The 12357-nt window shown below is 62.9% G+C and overlaps 2 protein-coding genes across 2 annotated transcripts in view; one reads left to right on the forward strand and one right to left on the reverse strand.

Annotated features, from left to right (window-relative positions):
* The window catches only part of ZNF710 (zinc finger protein 710), a 43525-nt gene extending 37526 nt beyond the window's left edge, over positions 1-5999 (forward strand). Inside the window, exons 3-5 of the mRNA XM_026648421.2 lie at positions 1136-1327; positions 1791-1965; positions 3188-5999. Coding sequence (XP_026504206.1) covers positions 1136-1327; positions 1791-1965; positions 3188-3360 — 540 coding nt within the window. The 3' untranslated portion in view covers positions 3361-5999. The remainder of the gene's footprint in view (positions 1-1135; positions 1328-1790; positions 1966-3187) is intronic.
* Positions 6000-6106: 107 nt separating this feature from the next.
* IDH2 (isocitrate dehydrogenase (NADP(+)) 2) lies at positions 6107-11416 on the reverse strand. The gene is made up of 10 exons (XM_026648422.2): positions 11303-11416; positions 10423-10588; positions 9618-9778; positions 9281-9424; positions 8605-8741; positions 8049-8200; positions 7742-7854; positions 7341-7438; positions 7001-7093; positions 6107-6490 (listed from the first exon to the last, which is right to left on the reverse strand). The coding sequence occupies exons 1-10, from the start codon at positions 11351-11353 to the stop codon at positions 6403-6405; spliced, it is 1203 nt and encodes a 400-aa protein (XP_026504207.1). The 5' UTR covers positions 11354-11416; the 3' UTR covers positions 6107-6402.
* Positions 11417-12357: the final 941 nt, after the last annotated feature.

Raw genomic sequence — 12357 nt, forward strand, 5'->3', positions numbered from 1 at the left:
GGAGGATTTCAGTTCTTAGAGCTTTGACTGTCCCCACTGGGGGTCAGGATTAAGCAGGGATCTGTCCCTTCGAGCTGGCTGTTGGTTTGCATTGATGACTCATTTGTTGGTAGGACAAAAGGACATCTGAGTTTCCAGGGGCCTGTGTGACCTCCTTTCCCTTCTGGGGGGGGCGGAGGGGGGCGGCTCTGGGATCTGCCTTCCCTGCTTGTGGGGCGGGGACAGTGCAATATGGGTGCTGTGGGGCTGGCCGGCCACTCTGTCACTCTGACCTTGGCCTGAGACTGGAGTGTTTCCTGCCTCTCAGGGGAGCAATTCTCCCAGCTCAGCCCGTGTGCAAAGCAGAATGCAACACCCCTGGTCTTGGGCTTAGAGACCAGTCTGCCCTCTCATTCACAGCGCCCCTTCCCCAGAGGGTGGCCGGGTCTGCCCATGGGGCTCAGGCAGGGCGTAGCAGTCTGCGTTTTGCCCCGGCCATGCCCTGTCCACTGGAATGGACCAGGAGCTTCCAGCCAGCTGGGGTACCTGCAGCCCAGGCCCGAAGGGAATGGTTCTTACTCTCCTGCCAAAGGAGGTGCCGAATGCACCCAGAGGCACTTCCTGCTCTGCTGAGGGGAAGCCAGGAGTAAAGGGGGGCGTGGGCAGAAAGATTCCCCACGCAGGCGCGCCTGGGCTCAGCTCACAGGGAAGACGGCTGAGCTTTGGGGGATCCCTGTGTCTGTTTCTGCAGAAGGCAGGAAAGGCTGGGGCGGGTGAGGAAACAGGAAAGATTTTGAAGGAGGTGCAGACAAGTTGGTTGCACTGACCCTTTGTTCCTTATGCTCTGTGTCCTGTACAGCAGTTTATCTCAGGAGCAGAGACACGTCCTTAGATCCCCCAGTCTCTGCTCCGTGCTCCTCACGGTCACTGGGGGAGACCGATATGCCGCTGAACGTGCCTGAGCTGGGCAGAGGCGTTCTTGTGCTCCATGCAGGGAGCCTGCCGTTCAATGGACTAGGAGGGGGGGCCCCTCCCTGCAGTCCTTTGAGCTGGTCCCCACTAAATAGGCACGCTCCAATTCAGACAGTTCGCTTCAAGTTGTGTGGTATTCGTCAGTGTGCTCCCGTCGTGCTCACGTCTCCTGTGACCCTTTCAGGGTGTGAAAGAATTCAAGTGTGAGGTGTGTGGGCGTGAGTTCACCCTGCAGGCCAACATGAAGCGGCACATGCTCATACACACCAGCGTCCGTCCGTACCAGTGTCACATCTGCTTCAAGACTTTCGTGCAGAAGCAGACCCTCAAGACCCATATGATCGTGCACTCGCCGGTGAAGCCATTCAAATGCAAGGTACCCTCCAAAATCCTTCTGGGGCATGGCCCCTTCCTTGGGGCTGACATGCCCATGCTTTACCTCTGCAGGGCACTAGCCAGCCTGGGCTAAGGTCACCAGTGCCCCCAGAGCCGCAGCACCAAACAGTTCAGCCTGGCTTGCAGTGTCTGCTCCGGAATTGCAGGGCCGCAGCTCTGCACTGGGGCCTGTCGGCAAAGCTGGGCGGGGAGTTTGAAGTGCACGTGCCCGTGTTGAGCCCCTCACTTTCATGAGCACTAAAAGTCACACCCAGTCTCGCCAGCCCGGTGCCGGCAGGGGGGTGGGGGCGGAGGGATGAGACTAGTTCAGGTCTATGTGGAAAAGACGGGGCTTGCTGGGAAGCCCAGATCCTTAAGGCAGCCGGCGGCGGGGGCAGGAGGGGGTGATACCATGTGCAGCGAGAGGGATGGGGCTTGGCTAATGGGTGGCCTGTTGTTTCCAGGTTTGTGGGAAGTCCTTCAACCGCATGTACAACCTGCTGGGACACATGCACCTGCACGCAGGGAGCAAACCCTTCAAATGCCCCTACTGCTCCAGCAAGTTCAACCTGAAAGGCAACCTGAGCCGGCACATGAAGGTCAAACACGGGGTCATGGACATCAGCCTGGACAGCCAAGGTGGGTGTGGCAGCCTGCGGGGCTCCTGGCCGGGGGGGGAATCCAGCATTGACAGGGCACCCGCGAAGATCTGGCCAAACCCTGCACGACGGCTCCCTCTGCAGGTGCCTTTTGGAGCCTGCAGGTCCCCCACTAACCCCGGCTCCTGGTCCCCTGCTGTCCGCTAGCCCTCCATTGGGTGTGTGTGTGTGGGGGGGTGCGTGCGCGATACACACTACTGTGGGCTGCCCCACACGTGTCCCTGCAGCACCGAGGCTGTCAGGTGGAAGCTGGCGGTTCGGGCAGCTGGTTGGGGGCAGTTGAGGCTTCTGGTAGCATCAAGGGTGCATCTCCGCCTTCCCCTCCCTTTGGCCAGGGCTGAGGTGACTGTTCGGGGATGGAATTCTGTATTCCCAGTCTCTGGCCCTCCCTCCCCCAGGGATGGCGAGATGCTTTAGCTGGCTGGTTCTGCTCAAGCGCTCTGCAGTGAAATAGCTAACGATGTTGCCATTTAATGGTCAGTATTAGTGTTCAGACTCTAGCCTCCAGCAGGAACAAGGAGCTGTTGTTTCAAGCTGACTACAGCCTCCCTCCATGGGCTGTGCCTGGGCCATGGGTTCTCGTCTAGTGCTGTACGCCCGTTAATGAAAGCCGAGATTCTGCTATACTGCTGCAATTGAAAAACCATCCCCATGGCCCCAGAAGTGCATTGTACCTGGCGTGCTGGCCCATGTCTACTGCTGTAGTCACTCTGCACCAGAGACAGCAGCACGCCATGGGGCAGCCCCTGTCCCACTGGGCGTGTGAGCCAGCTGGGACACAGCACACCAGTGCTGCCTGGCACTCGGGCACAGTGTTACCAAGTCTGAAGCCTGGGCCCCAGAGTGCAAAGCCATCTCCCACTGTCAGCTGCAGCACTGCACTGCCACTGCTCCAGGGCCTTGAAGAGACCTTGCAGGTGTGGGTCACGGGCTGCCTCCTTTGCAGCCCTTTCCTGGCAGACCAGCTCTGGGCAGGCATGCCGGCCTCTCCCTCCCTGGCTGTCCGCCAATATGTGAGCCCCACCTGCCAGGAGCATCAGAGACGGTTGTCTAGCTCCCCAGCCAGCCGTGCAGTCCTGGGGGTTTGGGGCCAGCTCTCCAAGAAACGCCCTGCCCATGGCTGTGCTGCTGGGCCGTGCTCGCTCCGCATCGCGCACGGCCGCCCTGTCCTGCTCCGTCCCAGCGTGTCACGTTGTTCCTAGATCCCATGATGGAACTGACCGGGGCAGAGCACACGGAGCTGGACGCCCAGCAGGAAATGGAGGAGTATGACGAGGAGAATGCCTATGACTACGCAGGGGTGGGCAACCCCCCGGACGAGAACGCCCTGACGGAGCAGGCCATGAAGGAAATGGCCTATTACAACATGTTGTAGCTGACAGACGGGGGCCAGGCCCAGCCAGGTGCAGGGCCACGAGAGGGAGTGACATGGGGAAAACAAGCTCCTGTCCCGTTGCAGCATCCAGAACCAAAAGCCAGGCTCAGCAGGGCCTGCCCCATGGCGCTCGGCTGAGCCCAGGGAAGCTGATGCTCCATGGTGAAGGAGGAAACGGGGATGGCTCTGAGCCCTGGCCGTGCCAGGCTGGAGCTGGGCTGCAGGAAGTGGTAGCCTTCAGCCACCGGCCCACAGAGGTGACATACTGAGCCACTGGCTCCTGAGGCCGTCCAGGCTGGAGTGCGACTGGGCCTGCCTCTCACCTGGGTCATCCCCTCTCAGGGCCCCTCGCCTGGGGGAAGAGCAGAGAGCCCCGTGTTCATTCCTGCCTGCGGTCTCCGCTGTGCAGTGGGAGCATAGTGCTCAGGCCGCGGCACTGGGAGGGAGCTCTGGCTCCTGGGATCAGCCCCGGGGTGCACTAGAAGAGATGCTCTCTGGCCACCGTACTTGAAGCCCCAGGTAGGGAAAGGCATGGTCCAGAACCTGCTGAGCATTAATTATATTCTACCTCCTCCCTAGTCTGCTGTGGTGGGGACTGCAGCCCAATCCTGGCTCGGAGACACTTGGACTCAGCCCGCAGCCAGTCCCACTTTATCCCCCTGCTCGGCTCTGCAGCCGCCCCCCACCCCAGGAAGCAGCCATATGTGTGGGGGGGTGCGCCTCTTTTGCTCTCCTCCCTTTGCCTACACTGGGGCCAGGAACGCTTGGTCTGGCATCACCCAGGAGTGGGAGGGAGAGGTGCTGCTGCAAAGCTGAGCTGGAGCCGGCCCTGTACCCAGAGAATATTTTCTTATCGCCCCGGGGGAGGCTCGGGGCTGGGCGCTGTGTTAAAGGACAGGCCTGTACAAAGCTGAGAAATGGGGGTATTTTGAAAGTAATTTATTTTTTTCAGATGCGCTGAGCGGTTAAAGGATAAATCCAACCACCTTCCTTTGTAAAGCTGTGTAACTCATGTGTGAGCGGGAGGCGCTGGGTGGGGATGCAGGGCTCCCGGGGAGAGCACAGCCTGCACGGGGACCCGGCGGGGCCCAGAGGTGCTGTCACTCCCTGAAGGAAAGTGAGCGTGTTTGCCTGCTGCCCATGAAGATGGGCCTAGGGAACCCAACGGGGGGAGGCACTGTCACGTCCCCAGTCTGCTGCTTGGGGAGGGGATGCCAGCCTGGGGCTGGGGTGACTGCAGAGGCCCCGTGGGGCTGTGCTGCAGCAGGTGCCAAGGGGGTTAACCCTGGGGGCAGGAGCTGGGGCTGTTACTTGTAAAGCACTGGGAACTCCAGGCTGCAGCCCAGCCCAGCCCAGCCCGAATGGCTCTCTGCTGAAAGTCACTGGCCCAAGAGGTGCAGGAACCAGCCCTGGGGGTGTGTCCCTGGGAGCCAGCCCTGCCCTAAGTGGAAGAGCCAGCAAGGCCCAGAGTGAGGGCAGCGGCTGGAACTGTGTGGAAACAGCAGCTTAGGGAGGCCCTCTCCAGCCTAGCAGCCACTGCTGGGCTTTGCAACCCAGGTGGGGCGGGGGAAAGAAGCAAAGACCTTGCCTCCATGCTACCCCCCTGCATGGGCTTGGGGCAGCAGTTGACAGCTAGTGTTATGGTCCAAGCTGGCCACAGGCAGGGCAGCCGCTCCTTTGAGGGCTCCAGGGCTGAACACAGGGAAAGACTTTGCCAGTTTCCCCTCTCCTGCCAGCTCAGGACAGTGCAAGCACAGAGGGACCAGGCCCCAGCAGGGAGGTGAGCATGCAGCTCCCCCCCATGCCCCAGTGGAGGGGCAGGGGCTAGCCCACAGAGCAATGCCCAGGCCCTACTGGGGGAGCTCAGCTACTGCAGCTCCAGCTCAGAGGTCACTTTTCCCCCTGCCGCAACAATGCGGAGGGACTCAAAGCTGCCCAAAACCGAGGTAGCAATTCACCCCTAGCTACCATTGCTGGCCCGCATTCCTTGCAGGGTCCAGGGTGCAAGCCTGCAGCCAGCTACTGCTCCTCTCCCCGTGCAAGCTGCCTGTGTCCCCACTTACCAGACAGCACCTGTCCAGCCTGCAGCGTTCACGCTGAAGCACGGCTGAGCCCAGGAGGAGGGAAGGTGGAGCAGGCTCTCTGACTGCCGCGGCAGCCGCTCGCTCCCTGCTGAGTTCTCTGCACAGTCTCTTTTAGGGGAGCTGCTCTGAGACCGGGCAGGCAGGCCTGGCCTGGGGGCAGAGATGGAGGTTGCCAAGGCCAGAGAGGCCTGGGTGACAGTGGCCCATGCCTGTCCCTGAGCAGAGGACAGCAGCAGTGTGCGCAGAGCAGTCACTGGTCTCCTTCAGGCAAAGCTCTCGGGTGCACTGGCGTTCCCTCGCTGGGAGAGCTGTTTAACAATCATTCTATGTAACAGCCTTTAGCTGGGGGATTTCCCAGGCAGGGCCAGCCCCAGCCTCCCCCTGGCTGGCTGCGAGCCTGGCCCTGCACCTGTCCAAACAGCAGCTTTGGCTGGGGAGGGGGCTGCAGGCAGGGCTCTTACTGGAGGTGAATGCAGTCCGGCGTAACTTGCTGTGAGAGCTCGCTAGGGCCCCGCAGCCCAGCCCAACCCAGCCGGACAGAGAGGGGAATTTGCCACCAGGGGCCAGCAAGGCAACCATGGGGGGGGGGGGGGGTGTGGAATAGCTGCAACTTGCCAGTGACCTGTTAACCCTTTCTGGGCAGCAGAGAGCAGGAGGGCAGCTGGGTGAAGAGGTTTATTAGCTACACTTGGCACCATGAGGTCAGAGAAGGTTACATAAATTAGGCACACGACTGGCAGCGCTGGCCAGGCCTGGCCACAAGGCCCTGGCACTTGCGCTCCTAGAAATACTTTAAAAAACATGTTATAAAAACTAATCCGAGTGTTCCTGGGCCCAGTCCATGAGCTCAGAGCAACATTAGCTCCTACCTGTTAAAAATGAGGTAAACCGCCTGGCTCTGGTGCCGCTACGGACGGACGGACACCCCCCCCACCCCACCCTGAACAGCCCCTCGCCTCTACTGCTTGCCCAGGGCTTTGTCCAAGTTGTTCTTGATTGTGTCCAGGAAGTCCGTGGTGTTCATGTAGTGCTCGTTCAGCTTCACGCTGAAAGACAGGGGCAGAGGGTCAGTGGGGACTACCCCAGCAGCCTCTCCCACTGCCAACACAGCCCCTGCGGAGTCCAGCCTGGCTGACTGGGGAGGAGGGGGGACAGGCTACTGCAGCCACCTGCCCCGCATGGTAGCAAGAGCAGGGACCCCATTGTATCTGCTGTGTGAGAGTCAAGCCTCCAGCTCCTCCCAGAGACGCTGGGCACAGGGGCCCCATCCTGTCCCAATTCCCAGTACAAGAGCATCCCCACAAGCCCAACAGCTCCGGGTGCAGGTGCTCAGAGCCAGCTGGGACAAAGGTATCACCCACCCCCTGCAGCACTGGCTTCCCAGTGGTGCTGAAGGGCCCCTGGGGTTGGAGGGCTAAAGGTGCCTGCAGAGTGGGTGGGAGCCGGACAAGGCAAAGGGGCGCAGCCCTGCCTCAGCCGGGCAGCTCTGCAGCATGTGAGCAGAGCCCCAGCCCTGCAGGGAGCCAGGCGCCCCCCCCCCCCCGGGGGTCACTCACTTGCTGAGCCCGTGGATGCAGCCTGCGAGGTCCTTTGTCATAGCGCCACTCTCCACCGTCTCCACGCAGACCTTCTCCAGAGTCTGAGCAAACCTGGCGGGGAGACAGCACGGTCACAGCCTGCACCCCCCTGCAGCCTGTCCTCCCGAAGGCCCTCTGGTCTCGGGCTGGCCAAGGAGCCGGGTTACCCTGACACGGTGGCCAGCCAGGCTCCTTCCACACAAGCGACCCAGGGCCTGGTACAGTGACAGGCCACATTAGCCCCCCACCAGCTGAGGCAAGGCTCCGGTCTCCAGGAAACAGTTACAGCCCTGCCCCGGTGCTCCGCCCCATTGCTTACGTCATGAGATCCGGGTTACTGTCCAGCTTGCCTCTGTGCTCCAGGCCACGCGTCCAGGCAAAGATGCTGGCAATGGGGTTAGTGCTGGTGGGTCGTCCCTGCAGGGGGACAGAGCATCACAACACCTAGCACCAGGGAGGCTCTGGGCAACCCGCAGTAAGCAGTGCCCCCGCAGAGCTGCCGGGAGGGACCCTGGATCCCACCCCACACCTGGCAGGCTCAGGGCAGGGAAACAGGCCAGTCCCCAGCCCCTCCCTCACCCAGAGTGTGAACACGGACTCTCCACTCACTGCCAAGCCCCCTCCCCTGGCACAGGCAGGGAGGGGCCCAGTTGCACCCACAGCCTCACAAAGTGAGTGCAGTGCCTGCAACGGGGGGAAAGGTAGGGGGGGCACACCCACCTTCTGGTGCTCCCGGTAGTGGCGGGTGACAGTGCCATGGGCTGCCTCAGCTTCTATGGTCTTTCCATCCGGGCACACCAAGACAGAGGTCATCAGGCCCAAGGAACCGAACCCTAGAGCACGAAGCAGAGTCCGGTCAGGAGCAGTCCCGGGAGGCCGCACTGGCAGATCCTGCAGGGAGACGCCCTGGGCACAAAGCTGCCCTCCCCAGCCAGGCCGAGCAGGAGGGCCTCAGCCACCAGCCCCTCCCCACAGCAGGGGCTGAGCCAAAGCCGCTGGGTGTGGTGGCCCCCCCGCTCAGCGTTACCTTGGGCCAGGATGTCCGACTGGACGTCCCCGTCATAGTTCTTACAGGCCCAGACGAAGCCGCCGGAGGATTTCAGCACCTGGGCCACCATGTCGTCGATAAGCCGGTGCTCATACCAGATCTTCAGCTTGTCAAACTCTGTCTTGTAGTGCCTGGGGAGCCGAGAGCGGGGTCACCGGGCGCACCCAGAGAGCCCCCGCGGCGCAGACAGGATGTGAAGTGCTGGTACCCAGTAAACCCCTCTGCGTCTCCTCAGACACGGGCTATAAACAGCTTCATGGGCCTTGGAAATAATAGCCCCAGGGCCAGGCCTCCAGCCAGGACCACCCCGCAGAGAGCCACTCCTGCAGGGCTGCTACCATACAGTACACTGGTCCTGCCCTCCTCAGCAGGGGGTGCTGTAGAGAGCGAGGCTGGGGGGCAGTGCCAGGGCCCCCCCCCAGCAGGGGCGCTGTAGGGAGTGGGGCTGGGGGGCAGCGCCAGGGCCCCCCCCCAGCAGGGGCGCTATAGGGAGCAGGGGAGGAGGGAGCGCGGCTCAGGACAGGTTGTGCCGTACTTGTCGAAGATCTCCTGGAAGATGTCTTTGAAGCGCCCATCGTAGGCCTTGAGGATGGTGTTCTTGGTGCTCATGTAGAGGGGCAACTTCTTCTGGATGGCGTACTGGAAGCAGCTGTGAGCGAAGCCGGAGATAGACTGCAAGGGAGGGAGGGAGGGCCAGCCAGTGACTCCCTCAGCGCCAGCTGCAGGCGCCACGGGGCAGGGGAGAGGGCAGCTGAGTCTCTTGGCAGCTGCCTTTGTCCGGGTCCAGGCAACCCCAGATGGGCTCAGGACTCGTCTGGGCAAGGCAGGAGCAGGGCAGCGTCGCTCACCAGTTGCAGGGGGGGCCGGGGAGTGTTAGGGTCACTTAGTCCAACTGCCAACACCCAAGGAGAGAAGGTGCCCGTCCCCCAGCCAGGGCTTGGCTCCCACACTCAGCCTACAGCCTCTGCCCGTTCCCCGGCCCACACCCCTCAGTGCAGCCGCGAGCTGGCTCCCCAGGCAGCACATACAGGGCTGTGCTAGGCCAGAAGGGGAGTCGGGCTGGGCTTCTGCTAGCCAGGAAGGGCACAGCCCCACGGGGAACCCTCACCCCCATGCCAAGAGGGGCTGCCAGCATCAGCTGCTCCCGCCTCGCGCCATCCCTGCAGCACCAGGCCTGGAGAAGACCCCGGCAGCGCCCGCCTGCCTCTCACCTCATCCGTGTTGTACATGCCCATGCCGACACCCCCGCCAGGGAAGTTGTAAACCTCCCACTCCTTCACGGCACTGCCATCCTTCGGGGTGAACACCATCTTGAATGTCCCGGACCTGTCCACAACGAAGTCCGTGGCCTTGTACTGAACAGGAACAGGCCAAAGAGTTACGCTCAGCAGCCCTGAGCCCCCGCCTGCACTCGCTGCCAGCAGCCCCCACCACCCCACATCAGCACCCCTAGGGCTCATGCCAGCCCCCTGCTGCGCCACGGGCACACGGAGCCTGCTGCCATCCAGCCGCCCCCGCCCACACAGGGCCCCCCAGTGGCAGGCTCACCTGGTCGCCATGGGCGTGTCTGCCGATGGTGATGGGCTTGGTCCAGCCCGGGACCAGGCGGGGAATGTTCTTGCAGATGATGGGCTCCCTGAAGACAGTCCCGCCCAGGATGTTTCGGATCGTGCCATTGGGGCTCTTCCACATCTTCTTCAGCTTGAACTCTAAAATCAAGGCGGGGTAAGACATGCCATGGGCCCAGCCCCCCACACACACAAACTCCCCCCTCCACAGCACCCTCCCCCGCCAGGCACCCTGGCAGCCCAACCCCACGCCAGCCCCTGCAGCGCTAGCCATGAGCCATGCCTCCAACAGGGGTGGATGTGTGTGTGTCTTGCTGCTGCTGCTCGCTGCCCAGGGTCACAGCCCGTCACGCCTGAGCCCCTGCTGCTTGGACCGGCTCCAGCCAGCAAGGCAGAGCTCTGAGCCCAGCGAGCAGAGAGCCCTGACCTCCTCCCGCGTCCCTGGGCGACAAGGAGCCAGGCAGCACGGGTAGGTGTCACGCTGCCCAGGGGCTGCTAGAACCGCGGCATCTGTCTGCACCGGGGTCAGTGCTGGGACCCAGCCAGGAGGCAGAGCAGACAGAGGTGCCTCTGCCTGCCCCAGCCGGGGGCTCTGGGCAGCACCAGAACCCAGAGGCTGGAGCTGCCCCTCCACAGGCCCCAGGAGCGAGTACAGCAAGGGGGAGGGGGGCAAGTGCCCCACAGAGAGCAGCCCAGCCCCCCTAAGCCCAGCTCACATGGAGTCCGAGCCCCACTGCTGCCCAGCGTCCCCTGTCTCCCCCTCCCTGGCAGCCTGCCCTCTGCACCTTCCACTCTGGCTTCATCGGGCGTGATGGTGGCGCACTTCACGGCCACGCTGTACTTCTGGGTGGCCAGCGCCGAGTCGATGGTGACCTGGTCGTCCGTCTGGTCCCGGTTCGGCAGGCCCAGGTCGAAGTACTTCAGCTGCACGTCGACGTTGGGCAGGATCAGCTGGAGGGCAGGGTGGGGAGAGGGCGAGCTCAGCGAGGGGCACTGCGCCACGGAGCCAGCGTGCCCAGCTCCCACTGGCACAGGGAGTGGGGCTGCACAGCGGGGCTGTGTCCGAGCTGCCCCGGGGGCTGGGAACGCTGCTCCTGGAGCCACGCCCTCGCCCCGGTACAGACGCGCTGGGGCTGAGCGCAGGAAGCAGTGACGCCGCCTTGGTGCTGCCGCTCCCCTCCCGCAGCCTCGCAGCGCAGATGGAACCTGCCCTGCGGCTGGGGCCACTTCCGGGCTCTCTCACTCGCAGGAAGCTGCAAAGCCCATGGGGGGAGGTTCTCAGACACCTGCTTCCTGGCTGGGGACAGCTGCAGGATGGAGGGAAGCCAGGATCCATGGGGCAAGACTGCATCCTCTCCAGGGAGCTTCAGAAACCCCGGCGCTCCCACCAGCCCCAGCCGCTTAGACAAAGCCTGCGTTCTGGCCACGTTTGTGCTGCCGAAGCAGCGAGGGGAGCCGACAGCTCGCCCACAGGCAGCAGGGATGGGGGCATGGACCTGAGCTGCAGGTCTGTGTGAAACCTGGCCAGTCACCGTGCCTGCAGAGGACCCAGCATCAGGGGGCAAACGAGTCTCATCCCCTGGGTCCTATGCCACACGGGGGGGCAGGAGGGGCCGCCCCAGAGCTCTCCCACCCCGCAGACCATCTGCTGTCCCTGAGCACTACCTTCTCCTTGATAAACTCCCAGATGATCCGCGTCATCTCGTCCCCATCCATCTCCACCACCGGCTTGGCCACCTTGATCCGTTTGTCAGCATCTAGGCAGAAGCACCATGGCTGTCAGAGAGGCTGTCCCTGACCCCAGCCATCCGCCCCCAGCTTGCAGCAGCGCAGGCTGAGCAGGTGGCCGCAGGGGAGGTGGGCAGCCCAGCCTCCAGCCGAGGGAGCCCTGTCCGGGTTCATCTCAGCAATTCCCTGCCCTGATTCAAACCCACTGGGTTGCAGCCAGAGCTCCTTGAACTGAGAAGCCCCATGATCGGGGCCAGATCCCGCTCTAACTGCCCCAAGGGAACCCATCAAGCCACTGCCAGGCTCCTCCAGCAGCATGCGTCACCCAGGGACGGGGCCTCTGGAGCCCAGCCAGCCCAGACTCTGCCTGGCCAATATGGGGCACACCCTCCCAGGGAGAATCACGCCTCCTCCCCACCACCAGCTGGCACCAACGGCCAAGGGCAAAGCACTGCTCCGCACGCCCAGGCAGTGACCTAGGGACACACGAACGGCCTCTCCGTGCGGCTCATTCTTGCCTGGGATCTAGGGCAACAGCTGATCCCGTCTAAAGGGAAAGTGAATTAACCACATGCTGCGGGACTCTAATCCTGACTCCAGCCCAGGGCCTGCTGCCAGCTCCCTGCTCTCAGCTCTAAGCCACGGACTTTCCCGAGCAGGAGAAACCAGCCCTTGCACTCCCAGCACATGAGCTGCAGCAGAAGCCAGCGGATCCCCAGCCTCCAGCTCGCAGTGCGGCTGGGCAGAGCAGGGGAATGCACAGGCCTGGGCCCCCACATGGCCACGGGGAGAGACCCAGGGCTGATCTCTACAGCTCGCAAAGGGCATTAGCATGGCGAGCGCCTCCCCAGGCAGCTCCGGGCCCACTGCCAGCCATGGCACCAAGGGGCCTGTTGCATTTCACAGCCCAGAGGGGTGAGGGGAGGGGACGAATGCAGAATTCACAGTAGGGGCCATCCAGACAAGGCTTGTAGAAGCCCCTTTCTTCCCCC

This window comes from Terrapene carolina, unplaced genomic scaffold (genome assembly GCF_002925995.2).
Source record: "Terrapene carolina triunguis isolate 2854851 unplaced genomic scaffold, T_m_triunguis-2.0 Scaffold67, whole genome shotgun sequence".
Taxonomy (NCBI): domain Eukaryota; kingdom Metazoa; phylum Chordata; order Testudines; family Emydidae; genus Terrapene; species Terrapene triunguis.